This window comes from Equus przewalskii, chromosome 1, assembly GCF_037783145.1.
Source record: "Equus przewalskii isolate Varuska chromosome 1, EquPr2, whole genome shotgun sequence".
NCBI lineage: Eukaryota > Metazoa > Chordata > Mammalia > Perissodactyla > Equidae > Equus > Equus przewalskii.
Genome location: NC_091831.1, coordinates 147,655,174 through 147,674,014, shown reverse-complemented (window position 1 = coordinate 147,674,014; position 18,841 = coordinate 147,655,174). Strand labels below are relative to the sequence as shown.

The 18,841-nt window shown below is 41.1% G+C and overlaps 1 protein-coding gene across 4 annotated transcripts; it reads right to left on the bottom strand.

Moving 5' to 3' along the window:
* Positions 1 to 18,564, bottom strand: NDUFAF1 (NADH:ubiquinone oxidoreductase complex assembly factor 1). Of its 4 annotated transcripts, none has more exons than XM_070583911.1 (6): positions 18,251 to 18,564; positions 17,594 to 17,909; positions 12,467 to 13,118; positions 8,804 to 8,989; positions 898 to 972; positions 1 to 241 (listed from the first exon to the last, which is right to left on the bottom strand). In XM_070583911.1, the coding sequence occupies exons 3-6, from the start codon at positions 13,040 to 13,042 to the stop codon at positions 92 to 94; spliced, it is 987 nt and encodes a 328-aa protein (XP_070440012.1). In that variant the 5' UTR covers positions 13,043 to 13,118; positions 17,594 to 17,909; positions 18,251 to 18,564; the 3' UTR covers positions 1 to 91. The 4 variants fall into 4 exon arrangements, with proteins under 4 accessions (XP_070440012.1, XP_070440014.1, XP_070440029.1 ...); XM_070583913.1 differs by lacking the exon at positions 18,251 to 18,564 and adding an exon at positions 14,906 to 15,102 and having other exon boundaries at positions 17,594 to 17,717; XM_070583928.1 differs by lacking the exons at positions 8,804 to 8,989; positions 18,251 to 18,564 and adding an exon at positions 14,906 to 15,102 and having other exon boundaries at positions 17,594 to 17,717.
* Between the last annotated feature and the right edge of the window lie 277 nt (positions 18,565 to 18,841).

Here is an 18,841-nt window from a genome sequence, read left to right as displayed (position 1 = left end):
TTGGTTGCCATCAAAGAAATACTTTATTTTGTCTGTGTTATCGTGGATCCTACAACTCTTAGTTTAATAACACAAAACTACCACATAATCTCTATTTAAAAAGTCTTGGGTTAAGCTCTGGAGAATTTTCATAGGCAAATTCTTCTGTGTGGGCTGGATCAGTAAACACTCCAATAAAATCTATTTCCAGGAAGAAAGGACCATCCACTTTATCAGCCAGGGTGAATCCGATAGAAGAGATCTAAATTTAAAATAGAGAAATTGATCAAAATCCCACACTGATGCGCTGACATCGTTCCTGAGTTTTCAACTTCCATGAGGGGATTACTATAGCTGGGCCTTTAAACTTCCATGAGGGGATTACTATAGCTGGGCCTTTAAACTTCCATGAGGGGATTACTATAGCTGGGCCTTTAAACTTCCATGAGGGGATTACTATAGCTGGGCCTTTGAACTGTCAGTCCTTAGCAAGTCTACCACACTCCTCATACGCTGCAGCAAATTATAAGAGGAAGTACAGGGCTGCTTTTCTTTCCACATTCTACTTCCTCTCCTCTCCCTTTAAAGTAGTGCCACTTAAGACTAGTGACGACAACATGGATGTCTAACGGAGGTTCCTTGAAGCTCTCCTGAACTCTAATACTGTTCTCTTATTTTAAAGCTAAAATAAAATGCAGGCATGCTGAGAAGATGACCATTCTGAGACCCCTCCAGGATGGAGGGCTGCCTCACAGGATAGGTCTGAGTCAACATCTGTCTGGGTATAATGGGGGGCCTTGAGTAGGAATTGTCATCTTTCATTTGTCAGCCCTCAAAAATGGACTGAACTCATCCTCACAGGAGTTCTGTTTCACTAAAGATAATACAGTTCTGAGTGAAAGTACAGGAAAATGTTACCTTGTCAAGCAGAAGCTGGTACTGGGCATCCCGGATTCTTCCTTGATTAGAGAAGAAAAATTTGGAGAAAGGAATCTGAAAGAAGAAACCATTTACTTCATAGATGAAATGTAAGCAACTGAGGCATTTGTATGGAATTGCAATGATAAAACAATAATTCTAAATTATTTAATATATGCAGTTATGACAAGTGGCCAGTCATTTGGATCATAGATATAAATTTTTTTAAATGAAATAACATAAACACCAGAAGAAAACAGATGAAAACCTTTCTAAGCCAGAAGTCCCACAGGAAAAGTGATACAGTAGAGTACAACTATAACTTTCTGATGGCAAAAGACAAAGGGTAAACTAGGAAAAAAAATTTGTAAGATTTATGGACAAAAACTAGTATCCTAAACACAAAACTTTTTTTTTTTTTTAAAGATTGGCAGCTGAGCTAACAACTGTTGCCCATCTTCTTTTTTTTTTTTCTGCTTTTCCTCCCCAAATTCCCCAAGTGCATAGTTGTATATTTCAGTTGTGGGTCCTTCTAGTTGTCATATGTGGGACACCGCCTCAACGTGGCCTAATGAGCAGTGCCATGTCGGAACTGATCCAAACCGGCGAAACCCTAGGCCGCTGAAGCAGAGCACGCGAACTTAACCACTCAGCCATGGGGCCGGCCCCCTAAACACAAAACTTTTACAAATAACTGAGAAAAAGATTAAACAACCCAGTAGAAAAATGGGGATGGGAAGAAACAGGCACACTTGTATACTGTTAGTAGGAGTGCAAATTAGTACCACTCTTAGAGGGCAGCTGGAGATTGCAGCAGGCAGGATTCTAAGATGCCCCTCAAGATGTCCACCTTCTGGTGTACAGACACCTTCTTCCAGGTATTCAAAGACTAATCTCAGTGCTGCTGGGGAGGGACTGTGCAGAAGTAAGGTCCCAAATCAGGTGACATTAAAATAAGGAAGATTATCCTCTGTAGACCTGAAAAACACTTTTAAGCCCATAGAAGGGACTCTGATGAAAGAGATTAGAAGCCTAAGAGGGCTTCCAGAGGTTGGGCAGGGAGGGGGCCACTTCCCACTGCTGGCTTTGAAGGTGGAGCTAAATGGTAAGGAATACAGGCAGCCTCTAGGAGCCGAGAGTGGCCCCCAGCTGACAACCAGCGAGGAAATAAGGATGTCAGTCCTACAATCACAGGGACTGAATTTGGCCAACACCCAGAATGAGCCTGGAAGTGGATTCTTCCCCAGAGCCTGCAGGAAGAACACAGCCCAGCTGACACCTTGATTTCAGCCTCTAAGGTCCCAAGCATCAAACCCAGCCACACCGTGTCCCAACTTATGACCTACAGGACTGTCAGTGAACAAATGTGTGTTGTTTTAAGCTGCTAAATTTGGTAATTTGTGAAGTAGCAAGAGAAAACTAACACAGCAATTTCTAGCAAAATTTGAAATGCCATTAACTTTGACTTACCAATTTCACTTTTAGGAATTTATATTTTAGATAAACTCTAACAAACACATAAAGATATAGCTTTTTCTAATAGAAAAAAAGAAAAGTATAGGAATGGTTAAATAAATTATGATGCAGCCATACAATTGAATACTATACAGCTACGTTTAAAAATGAAGTAGATCTACACAGGATGCAATGGGAAGACTTCCACAATATATTTTTAGTAAAAAAGGAAGATACAGACAAAATCTATAGTATAATCTCATTTATATTTTTCTGAAAAGGTCTCAAAAAAACCCTAAGTAAATACTGAAGACTAATGATAAGCATGTTCAGGGGCAAAATGTACTGATGCCAGCAACTTACTTTAAAATAAAAACATAGATTTAAAACAAAGATAGATTGATAAACAAATAGGAGGAAGGCTAGGCAGATATAAAGTAAATACAGCCACATGTTCCTTGAGAAATGCAGGTGGTGGCTATCTGGACATTCACTATGCCATTTTAATTTTTATGTCTGTCTGAGATTTTTCATAATAAAATGTTGAGGAAAACAAGAAAGAAAAAAATTCTTCTTCAATATTAACAGAAATGTCTTGAAGGATATGCCAGAAACTGTTAACAGTGCTTGTCTCTGGGAGATCAACATGGAGTCTGAGCAGGAGGGACCTGTTTTTCCCTTGTAGAAAGTGTACTAATTGCTTATATCATAGACAAAAGGCCAATCTCCGAATAAAGAGCTCCTAGAACCCGAGGGGAAAAAAGGCCAACCACCAACAGAAAGACAAGCAAAAGACATGAACAGACACTTCACAGAAAAAGAAATACAAATTGGCCCTTAAAGACATGAATAGGTGTTCAATCTCACTCATAACAAGAGAAATGCAAATCAAAACTACACTGAGAATTACCATTTCTCACTTATCAGATTGGCAAAAATCCAAAAGTTTGACAATTTACTCTAGTGGTGAGGCTGTGGAAACAGCCACTGTTATTTCATTACTGATGGGAAAGCAAAAATGGTACAAATCCTTTGGAGGATGCTTTGACAATATAGATCAAAATTACAAAGCATTTACCCTTTGCACGGTCATCTCACTTGGAGGAAGTCAGCCTAAAGACGTACCTGTACATACACAAAATGACCTTGCACGTGGGGGTGTTCCTGGCAACATGATTTACTATAGCAATTGGGAACATTCCAAGTGTCCGTCAACACAGGACTTGTTCAATCAACTGTGGGCTATCCACAAATACCAAACAAAATAACAATGAAGAATAACTCCATGTAGAGACATGGAAGTTTTCCAGATCTAAATTTAAAAAATATAAACAGGTGCAGAAGATACATAAAGTATGCTATTTTTATTTTTGAGTTAAAAGAGGGAGAAAATAATATACATTCATATTTGCTTGTGTTTGAATAAAGAAACTACAAAGCTACCCAAGAAACTAATAAAAGGGGTTACTATAGAGGGTGGGCGGGAAAAGGGTGAACAAGAACATGAGTGGGAATGAGACTTCTCAACGTACATCTCTTTATATCATTTTGATTTTTGAACCAAAAAATAAAAACGAATTTTAAAAAATAAAATGTACTGTTCAGATTATCACCAAAAACACTTGTTCACACAAAAACAAATGCAATTCAAAGCTGATACAATAAGCCACCATTGCACAAGATCATGTTGCTCACACAGCAAATCTAAGTGTAGTCACATCCTCATTTCAACTGCTCCCTTCATTTCTGTCAAACCAACCTGGAAGGGACCCCTTCTGTGAATTTCTCATTTTAAATCCTAGTTTGGCACTTCATCTACCTCATCATTTAAAATCTATTTTGGAAATGGAATCAATGCTACCTGCTTGCCATCCAAGGAGTATGTGTCACCCACCCCACTGGTCCCCTCAAACTAATCTCTTTTTAGGCACATAACTGTCTAAGACCACTCTCCACACCAAGCGAACTGGAAATTTTGAGCCTGGAAAAAACTGAAGAAGGAACATTCAATCTGTAAAGCTTGAATAAAAAGAAAAGGATAAATAGTTGTTTTCTGTCTACAAGTAACAGAAAACTAATACACAGTTCTTCCAACATTTTCCTGTTTTCTCTATAATCAGAGCCTCCTACTTCCATTTACCAAAGGAGAATTATTCATGAAGTGAACAACAATTGATAACATTTAATTTTTAAAAATCTCTTCCCCAACACTTTCCTTTATTTATCTTTTTAAAAAATTATTTTATTGGGGTCATATTGGCCTACAGCATTGTGTAAATTTCAGGTGTATATTATTATATTTCAGTTTCTGTATAGAAACTGCATCATGTTTACCACTAACAGTCCAGTTTTTATCTGTCACCACAAATATGTGCCTGTTTACCCCTTTCACCCTCCCTCACCTCCTTCTCTTCTGGTAACCACTAATCCTTCTCCTTACCTATGCGTTTGTTGATCTTCCACATATGAGTGAAATCATACGGTGTCTGTCTTTCTGCTTGACTTATTTTGCTCAGTATAATACCCTCAAGGTCCATCCATGTTGCTGCAAATGGCACAATTTTGTCCTTTTATGGCTGAGTAGTGTTCCATTGTATAAATAATAATTCCCCATCTTTGCCCCTGGTAACTTTTGTTCTACTTTCTGACTGTATGAATTTGCCTATTACCTCATATAAGTGGAATTATACAATATTTGTCTTTTTGTGTCTAGCTTATTTCATGTAGCATAATGTCTTCAAGGTTTATCCATGTTGTAACATATATCAGTACTCCATTCTTTTTTGTGACTGAATAATACTCCATTGTATATATAGACATCTTCTTTATCCATTCATCTATTGATGGGCACTTGGGCTGCTTCCAAGTCTTAGCTATTGTGATTCATGCTGCAATGAACATATGAGTGTACTTATCTTTTTGAATTACTGATTTCATGCCCTTTGATAAATACTTAGTAGTGGGAAAACTGGATCACATGGTAATTCTATTTTTAATTTTTTGAGAAATCTCCATACTATTTTCCATAGTAGCTGCACAGTTTGCATTCCCACCAGCAGTGTATGAGGGTTCCCTTTTCTCCACCTCCTTTCCAACATTTATTATTTCTCATTTTGTTAACTATAGCCATTTTGACAGGTGTAAGGTGATATCTCACTGCAGTTCTGATTTGTTACCTAATAATTAGTGATGTTGAACATCTTTTCATGTGCCTGTTGGCCATTTATAATCTTCTTTGGAAAATGTCGGTTCATAACCTCTGCCCATTTTTTGATTGGATTTTCATTTTTTTGTTGTTAAGTTGTATGAGTTCTTTATGTATTTTGGAAATCAATCCCCTGTCAGATAAATGGTTTGCAAATACTTTCTCCCAGTTGGTGGGTTGTCTTCTCATTTCGTTCATAGTTTCCACTGCCTTGCAGAAGCTTTTTTGTCTCATGTAGTCCCATTTGTTTATTTTTTCTTTTGTTTCCCTTGCCTGAGTAGACATGGTATTTGAAAGAAGCTGCTAAGACTGATGTCAAAGAGTGTACTGCCTATATTTTCTTTTAGGAGTTTTATGGTTCCAGGTCTTACATTCAAGTCTTTAATCTATTTTGAGTTAATTTTTGTGTATGGTGTAAGATAATGGTCTACTTTCATTCTTTTGCATATGGCTGTCCAGTTTTCCCAACACCGTTTATTGAAAAGACTCTCCTTTCTCCGTTGTATATTCTTGGCTCCTTTGTCTAAGATTAGCTGTCCACAGATGTGTGGTTTCATTTCTGGGCTTTCAATTCTGTTCCATTGATCTGTGTGTCTGTTTTTGTGCCAGTAACATGCTGTTTTGATCACTATAGCTTTGTGGTATATATATATATATATATATATATATTTTTTTTTTTTAGGAAGATTAGCCCTGAGCTAACTGCTGCCAATCCTCCTCTTTTTGCTGAGGAAAACTGGCCCTGAGCTAACATCGTGCCCATCTTCCTCTACTTTATATGTGGGACGCCTACCACAGCATGGCTTTGCCAAGCAGTGCCATGTCCGCACCTGGGATCCGAACCGGCAAACCCCAGGCAGCTCAAGTGGAACATGCGCACTTAACTGCTGTGCCACGGGGGCGGCCCCTGTAGTATATTTTGAAGTCAGGGATTGTGATGCCTCCAGCTTCGTTCTTTTTTCTCAAGATTGTTTTGGCTCCCTCAATAATTTAAAGAGAACTGTTGCAAAAAACTATTACTTCCAGTCAAAGATTATAACTGTGTATTTTCAGGAAAGAAAGTAATTGTTAATGATTAAATAAATGGTAGTGATACTGGAGAATAATTGGCAATGTGCAGCAAAAAAGCCCTTAAAAATGTACATATCATTTATTCTAGGAATTTTATTTCCAGGAATATATCCTAAGAAAATAATTAGGGATGTTTACCTCAGAGTTTGGTCTCATAATGAAAAACTCTGAAAACAACCCAAATGTACCAATAAAAGAGGATGGATTAAGTAAATTGTGCTCTATTTCTATACTAAAATATCACAGACATTAAAAATGATGTAGAAATATATTTCAACAGAATGTTGTATATAAAATCAGTTCAGTGAACAAAATACACATAAAACAGCATTAGCACAATACCATTTTTGTTAAAAAAAAGTATAAATAGAAAAGTGTGGTACACACTAAAATGAAAATAGTATTTTACCTATCAGTAGTGGTACTTCAAGATTTTTTCCTTTTCTGCATTTTGCAAATTTTCTATAATGAAATACTTCTTTAATAATCCATTACACATATTATTTGCATACAAGTGTTACATGTCATAATTTTTTGGTTATATATCCATATTAGTGCACAAATATGTACTGAGTGCCTATTTTAGGTTAGGCACTATTCTAGGTATAGGGGAAGCAGCTATGAACAAGACAGACAAGGTTCTGCTCTCAGAATTTACGGATTTATGTTCCATGGGAGTAGCATAGAGAATGACAATAAACCAAGAGTAAAATTCCTTTTAAAAAATTTTTTGAAAGTAAAAATAGGGGCCTGGTGGCATAGTGGTTAAGTTCATGCGCTCCACTTTGGGAGCCCAGGGTTTACCAGTTTGGATCCTGGCTGCAGACCTACACACCACTTATCAAGCCATGCTGTGGCAGGCGTCCTACATATAAAATAGAGCAAGATGGGCACAGATGTTAGCTCAGGGCCAATCTTCCTCAGCAAAAAGAGGAGGACTGGCAGCAAATGTTAGCTCAGGGCTAATCTTCCTCAAAAAAAAAAAGTAAAAATAATTTTACTTAGTGATAAGTTCTATGAAAAAATTAAACAGGGTGGTGTTATTGAAAGTGACTGAGTTAGAGGGTGCAACTTTAGCTAGAGGGATCAGGAAAGGCCTGGGGCAACTTTTGAGCTGAGAAGTGAATGATACAAAGAGAAAGCAGGTAAAGATATGGGGGAAGAGCACAGCAGCAGATACAACAGTAAGTACAAGGCTCTGAGACAGAAAAGACCTTGTTGAGTCTGACCCACAGCAGAGGGGCCAGTGTGGAGGAGGGAGGTAGAAGGGCCATGTGGGCCACGTTAAGGAGTTTGGACTTTATTCTAATTGTAAGGAGAAACTACTGGAGGGTTTTAAACATGTGAGTGATGTAATCTGAACTAATGAATCACTCTGGCTGCTGTGTGAAGAGTAGATTTTAAGGGGCAAGAGGACAAAGAAGGAAATCAATAAAGAAGCTGCTGCAGTAATCCAAAGGCCTGGATTAGGGTTTGAGTAGAAGAGATGGCTAGAAAAGATCAGATTCTGGGTGTACTCTGGAAGTAGAGGTGACAGGACTTACTGATCAACTGGATGCAGGGTGAGGGAGAAAGGAAGCCAGGATGACCCTTAGGTTTGAGTATAAGCAAAATGGAGACTTTCTTTTGAATTTATGGATTAAAAACCTTCAGTAGGCAGAAGGAATGAGTACTTGATTTTGCCCTCGCTTCCTGAATTTCCACTTATTTTCCTCCAGGTTAACATCATTTACCATCTCAAAGCTTCTTCTCACTCACAAAATAAGACTGCTTTATATTACCAAGAAATAAAAATTTTTATGATTGTAAAGTATGAAGTGTTTATTTCTCTTAAGGGAGCCTTTCTATTAACGTAGGGACACTAGCTTAGTGGAGTTGCCTGGAGGAGATGACATGGCAGAAACTTAAAAAGAAACATCTACTTGGGCACAGAGCAGAGATGTACCCATGACTTAGCATGGACCTGGCCAGATCCTTATCAAAAACATTTACTGGTAGTAAGCTAACATACATACTAATGAAAGAAAAAGTCAATTATGTCAATCTTGCCCCCAGTTCCTCTTCCCTCCTTCCCTCCCCACATCTTTCAAGGATTAGTAAGAAAAAAAAAACTACAATGTAACCATAATCTCAAGAGACCTTATTTTCATAAACAGTAAAGACTTGTGCTGTTACCTTGACATCCTGCCAGTAGGGCCCCCCCCGGGTGAACATGAAGTAACTGTACATCTGATTCTTCCTCTGGATTATATCCGTGTCCTCCCTGATATTCACCATCCAAGGCCGACCATCTCCACGGACACGGAGATAAAGTGTGTTAAACTGGGACCAATCATAAGACCTCTTTCTCTCAAAAGGGCCCTAAGGTACAAAAAGGAAAGTTAATTTCACCTCATTTTCCACTATTAGCAAAATGTGAGTCATCACCAAGTCAGCAGCATCAAAAGGTTCCACTAGCCATTTTTCTGCCTTTTTTGGCTTTCTACTACCATAGACAGGTAAATCTAGTGATTCTTATTTTAGTACAAAATCCTGACAGAGTTATGTTTCTAAGGTAATGTTTAAGACGTGATTGGCTCAGGACAGTGTTCACCTGGGGAAGGCACTCACCTGTGTTCACAGAATGGCAGTGAATTACTGTATGTACTTTCCTTCCCTCGTCCTTCCCTCAGAGCCATGGCTTCTGAGTAGGCCATTTTATGACAGCTGTCTTCCCATAAATGAGAAAACTATGAAAAATCTTAAGTTTTAAAACTGATATTTTGGGGGCCAGCCTGGTGGTCTAGTGGTTAAGTGTGTGCTCCACTTCAGCGCCCGGAGTTTGCAGGTTCAGATGCAGATCTATACACCACTCACCAAGCCATGCTGTGGCGGCATCCCATATACAAAACAGAGGAAGACTGGCACAGACGTTAACTCAGGGACAATCTTCCTCAAGTAAAAAGAGGAAGATTGGCAACAGATGTTGGCTCAGGGACAATCTTCCTCATCAAAAAAACCTGATATTTTATAACAACAGTTACCATCCATTGAACATTTACATGAAGCACCTTGCATGCATAATTTAATCATCACAACAGCCCTGAGGTAGGTACTATCATTGTACTCCATTTTATAGATGAAGAAACTGAGCACTCAACTAATTAGTGGTAGATCCAGCCCTGTTAAACTCCAAAATCTGTGTTCATAAAAACTATCAATGCTGTCTCTCTCTCTCTAAAAGTGAGATTTAGTGTAAACTTCCAAACGTGTTTGTTTCTATCAATCTCAGAGGTACTCTGACTTCAAGAATACCAGTGCTCAGATATGAACGATTATTTACTAGCTGTGAACTTTGGCCAAGTTACTAAATCTCCCCAGGACTCAGTTTCCTCATCTGTAAAACTGGGGTGATCATACCTTACAGGGTTGTCGTGAGGAATAAAAGGGATAGCGCATATAAAGTAATCAGCACAAGGATTGGCAGGGTGACTTAACAAATGTTAGCAACCAGTTTAATGACTCCAAAGTGGGTATCCAGCCAGAAAATTATTTTCTCCTGTGGACTGACCCGATCCATTCTGTGGATTTTCAGGTCCAGAAAAAAAGATCTTGTATGCATAGTTTGTTGCCTCCCAAAAAACACATACCTTTCTCTTTCATCATTATCAGGAGAGAGGTAGCCTAATACTACTCCTAACATTTGCCTTTCTCTTTAAAGCACAATATCCAAGCAAACATTCAGAGGCTGTGGCCAAGGCCAGGCACAGGAGCCTCTCCAGGGCCACCCTGAAACAACGCCTGGTCAGCAAATTGGCAAAAAGCCACAGACTGGCAGTCAGACGAAGGAGCTGACCTAAGGAACTTTGGAAAATAGGGTTCTGACTGGAAACTGTGAGGCTAAAGACAAAAGAAACTATACATAAACACTGTACTCTGGATGGTAAAGTTGTTTCTCACAGGGTTATGGGTTAAAAATTCTAGGGGCTGGCTGCGTGGCATAGCAGATAAGTTCAGCACACTCCACTTCGGGGCCCAGGTTCACGGGTTTGGCTCCTGGGCGCGGACCTACACCACTCGTCAACCATGCTGTGGTGACAAACCACATACAAAATAGAGGAAGACTGGCACAGATGTTAGCTCCGAGCTAATCTTCCTCAGGAAAAAAAAATCTAAAACTGCTTGACATGTATAGTGAGGCTGAATTAATAATTAAATGGACGGTGAATGGTGGGAGACAGGTTTCTCAGTGCTACACAGAGAAGTTACATATAAACAAGGGGAAAGCTAGAATGAATCACATGGTCCTAGATTAGTCAGAACATTAAGGTGAACTCATATTTAGCATAACATAGGTACAATTATAGATGTGAGTTTCCACAGGTTGATATGCATACATGTATTTCCTAGCTGTGTCCACTGAGAGGGCCTAGAAGTAGTGCCAACCAGGAGGAACAAGGGCACCGTGCCCAGATCTCAGTTTCTAATACCATTCTCCAAAAAAAGGAACCAAGGCCCCTTTGAGAAATGGATAATTCTAGGGTTGGAACAGGGAAAATACAACATGAGCTTAGAGCAACTTGTAGTCCCAAAAAGTGCTCAAAAAACAAAAGGATGGGGGCACGTCAAAGGGACAGGAGCCAACCTGAAAGAGCTCCCAATGGCCAAAGCTGGAACAATTTGAATAACAAAATAAATAACACAATATTGGATTATAATCCAAAGTGTGAGTTCATACTAAATGACTGACTGAATAAATAGGCGTGGGAGAAGAAACAAATCTTCCTTACTGAAGAATCCCAAATAATTTATGTAAACACCACCCCTTCCAGGAGATAGAGCTTAATCTCACGGCCCACGACACGCAGTGAATGTAGGTGCACTCAGTGACTTGCTTCCAAAGAACAGAGTATGGAAACGAGAGAAAAACAAGTGACTGAACAACGGAGTAACCTGGCAAACACTACCTTGACCTGGTCATCAAGGTTAACACATCAGTGATAAGTCATGTGGCTAGCATGTACCCCTGAGATGATGTGATGAGAAGGTACTTCAACTCTGTGGTATTATTCCTAAAAACCCAGAACCCCAGTCTAACCAGGACAAAAAAATCAGAAAACCCCCAGTTGAGGGTCATTCTACAAAATACCTGATCAGAATTTCTCAAATCCTCAGGAACAATAAGAAAAGACTAAGAAACTGTCACAGACAAGAGGAGACTAAGGAGACACGACAATAGATGCAATGTGGTATTTTGGAATAGAAAAAGGGTATTGGTGGGAAAACTAATGAAATCCAATAAAGTCTGGAATTTACCTAATAGGAATGTACCAATGTTAGTTTCCTAGTTGTGACAAATGGACTGCAGTAATGTTAAGATGTTAACAATTGGAGAAGCTGGGTGAGGGGTATATAGGAACTCTCTGTACTCAATCTTTGCAATTTTTCTGTAAATCTAAAACTACTCTAAAATTAAAAGTTTACTTTAAAAAAAAGCCACAAGCCGACCCTACATCCACTCTAAGGAATCCCTGGACATTACCGGTTCCATGGTCTATGATAGAGGAGATATGAATCTCCCCAGATCATTTTCCAAATGTCTAACCTCTCAGGGCTCCTCAAACATAAGAATGCCCCCCATGGCCCAAGGTGATGCCCAAAAACAAGGAACTCCTCCTCAAGAACCACTTCCCCTTTGTGCTGCCACTTTATACTTGTGCCCAGTAGTTATTTAACCCCACACGCAGAAGAGATGACAGGTGTTCTCATTTCCAGAAACAAAAGTTGTCTGCTACAGTCCATGCTACAGTGAAGTTCACCCAGTCCATTAGAAAACTGAGGCTCCTGGGCCTCACCTACCCTTGGAATCCTGGATATCATTGCACAGTACCCACTGCGGCTGCTCTCCCCATCCTGAGGCGTGTCAGAGCTCAGAGTGCCATACAGCAGTGCACTTTGGTTATTCTTGCCCATTTTCAGGAACGCTTCACTTCTGCCTCCAATTGTCTTATCAGAAGTCACTATCCACTTATCCAAATCTTCTTTTCCACGGAACTTCCAGACAACCCTCGCTTGTTCCAGCAAGACCTCATGCAGAGGGCGGCCTTCAGGGCCTATCCAGCGATTCACAATATCATCCTTCAAACGCCAAAAATGGTTCTTTAATTCATCTTTAATTGCTTTATCAAAACTAACTTCAGGCTTCTCCTCAGGACAGGTTATATCCAAAGCAACATCTCTTTGGTGATGTCCTTGCAAATCCCCTTCAGTCTTCCTCTGAGAGGAAGCTTTGCCAGGAACAGGTGCTGGTTTCTGAAGACTACTGGAACAATAGTCTGCAAAGCGAGTACCCAAAAATGGATACGAGGCAACACTTGGCTTTGGGCATTTTCTGAGAATACAAGTGCCATTCAGCAACTTGTGAACCAAAGCCATGGCAATAAAAAGTCAAAATGTAAATTTCTCGCTGGGCTACCAGGAAAAGAAGTTGCAGCAAATAGCCCAATTTCACCTATAACAGAAGAGGCATTGAAGAGTTACCAGTATAGTAACGAATGTACCACAATTTCAGATTCAACATGGATCATGTATTATGAAATTCATGAACTTACTTTCTAATCCTATAAATATTTACCCAGGCCCTACTATGAGCAGAGCACTATTTGCACTGTACGTAATGCATCCCACTGCAGTGTGAAAAAAAAACACCAAGATGAATAAAAACACAGGCCCCTTCATGGAGCTAATGATCAACCCAAAAATTATTTAAGTATGTGCTAAAAGCCACCTAAAGAGGTTTCATCAATTTTAAAGCAAATTTTTATGCTGGATTTTTAAAGAAACAATTGGTTCCTAAAATAAAATATTAAATCAATTCACTCTAAGACCTGAGCCAAGTGACTGGACACTCTAGGACTTCATCTATAAAAAAGCAGACTACATGGGGCCGTCCCCGTGGCCAAGTGGTCGGGTTCGCACACTCTGCTTTGGTAGCCCGGGGTTTCGATGGTTCGGATCCTGGGCGTGGACATGGCACTGCTCATCAGGCCATGCTGAGGTGGCGTCCCACATGCCACAACTAGAAGGACCCACAACTAAAAATACACAACTATGTACCGGGGGGCTTTGAGGAGGAAAAACGGGGGGGAAAAAAGGGACTACAGTGAGCATTCTATGTGGAGTCAGAAAACCTGGACTTGACACCTGGCTCTGCCCACTTATTAGGTTATGAGTACTGTGAATATTGGCAATTTCATATGGCTAAACGCAATAAAGCTGTTTACCCTCAGTTAAAGCAGTTGATCTTTTGAGGCCTCCATTTCCAGAGGGGTAAGGCTGTGTTAACACCTCTGCCACTTACGTAAAGGGATTCTTCAGAGGATCAGATGGTCTCTCTGATGCATTAAGTCTGACAAGATCCCCAAGATTCTTCATGTCTAACAAGCTCCTAGCCCACACTCCACACTGTGAGTAACAATGCTTTGACCATGTCACTATTCGAGCTCCTCAAAGAAAGAACCTAAGCAACAGCAGCAATAATACCATAACATTTAAATACTATTCTTAATATTTTCAAACCACTCTGACATAGATTATCTCATTTAACCCACATAAGGCTCCTGTAAGACAAGTCAACTAGATATTTCCTTTCTCTAGGAAACTGATACCAACAGGTGAAGTGACTTGCCAAAGCTCACACTGCTAGTCAGTACCAAAGTTAGAACTAGAACTCTAGCCTTAAGTCCTTCCACCAGATGCTGCTGCCTGTCTATATGTAAAACATTAGCAATATAACTTTTATAGCTCTAATAAAATAACAACTTTGCTTTTAGCAGCAACATTTAATGAGTGCTGGCAGGAAGTGCTACCAGAATCAGGAAAGAAAGAATAGTCCCCTCTTCTAACTATTTCAGCTACCCCTAAAAGGAAAGAAAATATGCAAGGCCAATTTCTTTGCTTTTCTCCTATCCTGGCCCCAGAGACCAGAAGAAAGAAAAAGCAAAACCAAAAACTCGCCCACTATTCAGAACACAGTGCTGAATAAGAAACTAAATGGAACACCAAAAACATTTAAAAAAATAAATTTTTTTTTAAGCCTCAGAAATGTCAAAAATCCAACAAACCAGCTTACCTGCTTTAGTTGCCTAAGAGTCCACGTCAAAATGGCTAACTACAACACAGGTCTGGTCATCCTTCTAGAATGCCCCTCCTTCCTCACTGCCCAAATCAGGTGGGTCACACCTTCTCTCTTTCAGATCACTGCACTCTGCTCCCTGCCTCCAGGCTTGCAAACCTTACCTTCGCCTCATCAACCACTCAGCATCTAGAAGGGCCCAACATACAAAAATGATCATTTATCTTCTCTGATTAAAACACTTCAGAGGCGGGGGCCGGCCCAGTGGTGCAGCGGTTAAGTGCGCACACTCCGCTTCAGTGGCCTGGGGTTCACCGGTTCTGATCCTGGATGCGGACATGGCACCGCTTGGCAAGCCATGCTGTGGTAGGCGTCCCACATATAAAGGAGACAAAGATGGGCACAGATGTTAGCTCAGGGCCAGTCTTCCTCAAAAAAAAAAAAAAACACTTCAGAGGCTCTCTCATGGTCTTCAGAATAAAGCCCAACTTTCTTCACAGGGTCTACAAGACTCCCCCAGATCTGGCCTCTGCTCATTTCTCCAGCCTCACCTCTAGTCACACCCTACTCTGTGCTCCAACCACAGAGAATACTTGTGGTCCATCAGTGTCACCCAGTACTATCTCTCTGGGCTTCAGCTCTTGGCCAATTAATGCTCCTAGGCCAAGAATGCCCTCTACTGATTTTGACTGGCTAATTTATACTTTGGGACTTAGCCTAGACATCGGTTACCTCCTCCAAGAACCCTTCCTTGACTATTCAACTCCACCAAGACCGATGCCCCTCTGATGTCTTCTCACTGCATCCTGGACTTACACTTCCCCTGCTACAGCGTACTACCCAGTTCACTTATCAGTCTCCTCCACCAGACTGGAAGTGTCTTCAGGGGAGAGACTATCTTCACTGTGGTACTCCCAGCTCCCAGTATGGTGCCAGGCATGCAGGAGGTTCTAATATTTGTTGAATAAATAATATCTCCACCTTTCTCCACCTCAGCCATCAGTGTGTTGGTTTAGGGCCTTACTGCTTCTTACCAGGAATACTGCAATTCCCCTAATAAAGGGCTTCTCAAACTTTAGAGTGCCTATGAATCATCTGGGAATTTTGTTAAAATGCAGCTTCTGATTTAGTAGGCGTATAATGGGACCTGAGATTCTGCTTTTCTAACAAGCTCCCAGGCGATGCCCTTGTTCTTGGCCCATGGGACACCCTTTAAGTAGCAAAGTCCTAACTCATCCCCCTGGCTCTAATCTCCCCCTCTTCTCCCAATCCATCCTTTGCCTGGCAACAAAAGAGATTTGTCTAAATATGAGGGCACTCCTCTTACAATAATTCAGCAATTCCTCCCAGAAATTCAAACTTCTAAAATTGTACACAAGGCCCTCCAAAAGGTGCCCAACTCCCTGGCCTAACCTCCCTGTATCCATGGGCAATACCCTCAGCTCTAATAAGACCAACAGTAATCACGTCCGAACACACATACACATAAAAAAGAACATTGTTCAAACCACAAAAGTGACCAAACAGTCTACTATCCTGGCTAATAGGAGTGACCGCTTATCTTGACCAACCATGGCATTAGCCTTACTCTACATAGGTAAGATTCTCCCCCACATTAGATTTAAGATAACTAATAGCAGAATTATCTCCACCTCCTGACTACTTTGCTGAAAATCACCTAACACAAGCCTAGATCTAATAATAGCCTCTTCCTGAGACACCCCATGGTTTCCCATGGTGTGAGTTCTCCCGTACTACAAGGAGTAATAACCCGAACTTGTTCAACCATAGGCATGTTCCTGGAGGGAACTGGAGGGCAGTTCTGACTGGAGGGCACTGACATTGCTCTCTCTCCATCTTCTCATAAGAACCTGTGCATACCTCTCACAGAGCTTACATAACCTTAGAATCTTGCTCTTATCAGTCTACCTAACTACCCTGACCTCCTTAATCTTAGGGACTATGGCTTGAACATAACTGATGCTCAATAATGTTTGCCGAATAAATGAAAACCATGTAAACAATATGTTTTCACATGGACTAAAAATAGAAAGAAACCAGAAAAAAATAAAAACAGTTGATCACAGGTCCCAGAATCACAGGTAATACTTAAATTTCCCTCACTGATTGTGCTTAAATGATTTTACCTCTACATATACAGGAATCTGGAAAACAAGTAATAAACCCATAAAGTGGAATGTGTACAATCATAAAAATGATTCTGACGAACCCCATGCTTAGGCTACACTACTAAGTGGTAAATAAGGAGGAATCAAAATTGCATATACGCTAACATTAGGAGTATCAAAATGTATGGACAAAAAAGATTTACGGGGGAAAGAAAAAAGGCTTAAAATCGTGTGTAGGCTGATGGAATTGTGAGTAATATTATTCACCTATTTTCCAAACCCTCGGTAGTGCTGTTACTTCTCTAACAATATAACTTTAATTATAAATGTTTTGTTTCATAGTTTTACCAATAAACATAAAGTCAAACCTACTAACTGGACGATCCTGGGCCGAAGTTGACGGTGAGTTTTGATGGCAACGTATCCGATGCAGCTAAAAGCGGGCAGTCTTAGTAAAAAGTGTACATCCAGGGCTCACCATGTGCCAGAAACTGTTCTAAGTGCATTTTCGTTAACTCCTCACAACAATCCTAACAGAGGTACTATTATTATCCCAAGTATAGAGATGAGGAAACGGAGGTTCCAAGATTAAATCACCCGAGGTCACACAGCTAATAAGCGGCAAAACCAACTCTAGAGCCCCGGTGTTTAGCTCCCGATTCGAGTCTGGGGAGCAGTTCAGAGGGAATAGTGCCGCGGCCAGGCGACCCCCTCAACCCTCACCTGCTAGGGCAGTGTCGCCCCGCCACGTCCCGGAGGCACCAACACCCGGACCGCGGCGGCGAGCCTCCCAGGCTGGCGCCCAACTGCGAGTTCCGCCAAAGTCCTCCGCTTTTCTCAACCGTGCTCTCCACTTTTCCGGTATAAGTCCATCTGCTTTTCCCGTCCGGCGCCAAACTAGGCATTATGACACTAGCGTTCCGGTCCGGTGCGGAGGGCTGAGAAGAGCCGCAAAGATCCTGGAGCCCGGGGAACTGAGGCCTTTGGTCCACCACCTTCCCAAAGGGCCCGGCTTCCACCCCTCCTAATCTCTTCTGCCCTAGGTGAGAAAGTGGGAGGAATTTAGAGACGCTTTTCGCCTGTCTTTCCTGCATCCCGCATCTTTCAAATAGGACCCAAATATTGCTAACGCCCCTTCGCCCTCAGGTGCCAGGGTAGCCTGGGGCCCCATCTCCCCGCAGTCCCCCAAGAGCTGTCCATGGCCTCAGAGGGCTGGTTCTGCTGGAATTGCCCCCGTGGAATCTTTGGAGACCCAGCACGCACCTGAACAGCAAACCGTCCTACGCACCCTTCCCCAGTCCCGCCCAGTGGGGTCGCCCACTCTTCAGTCTTCTATCGTGTTTTGTGCAAAGCTCTGTTTAAATTCTTTCAACATTGTACCTTAATTGTGCGTTCACTTCTCACTTCCGCAGCGCTGTTAGCTTCTTGGGTCCGGAACTGTGCTGCTTTTCCCGTCCCCAGCACCTAGCATCGTGCTGGCAGAAATTAAGCCTCAGCATGAATTTGAATGAATTGTAACACCTGGCAATCAACACCGTTCTTCTCCAAAGATCCGAAAGACCTCACCGAATACAATTGCCTTTTCCAAGTTTCCTCCGTTACTCGTTTCCATGCCACCATCTCTTCCTTCTTGAAATTCTGCTTTGACTTCTTTAGACTCTACCCTTCCCTGGTTTTCCTACCTCCTTGAACCTTCCCCAGCTTCCTCCTTCACCGACTCTTCTTTCTCTTCCCACAATCTTAAATGCGGATTGTCTCCGAAGCCCAGCCTGGCCTTCCTCTTTTCTAGTTTCAGATACGAGTTATCTATAGGCAATTTGATAATACCTTTCCCTAAACCCCAGCATACATTTCCAAACTCTTGATAGCAGTTCCAGCTGTGGGATATACCACTAACATCTCAAAATCAGTATGTCTAAAACTGAATGTACCATTAACCCATATTAACTCCTTCTTTTAGCTTCCCTATTT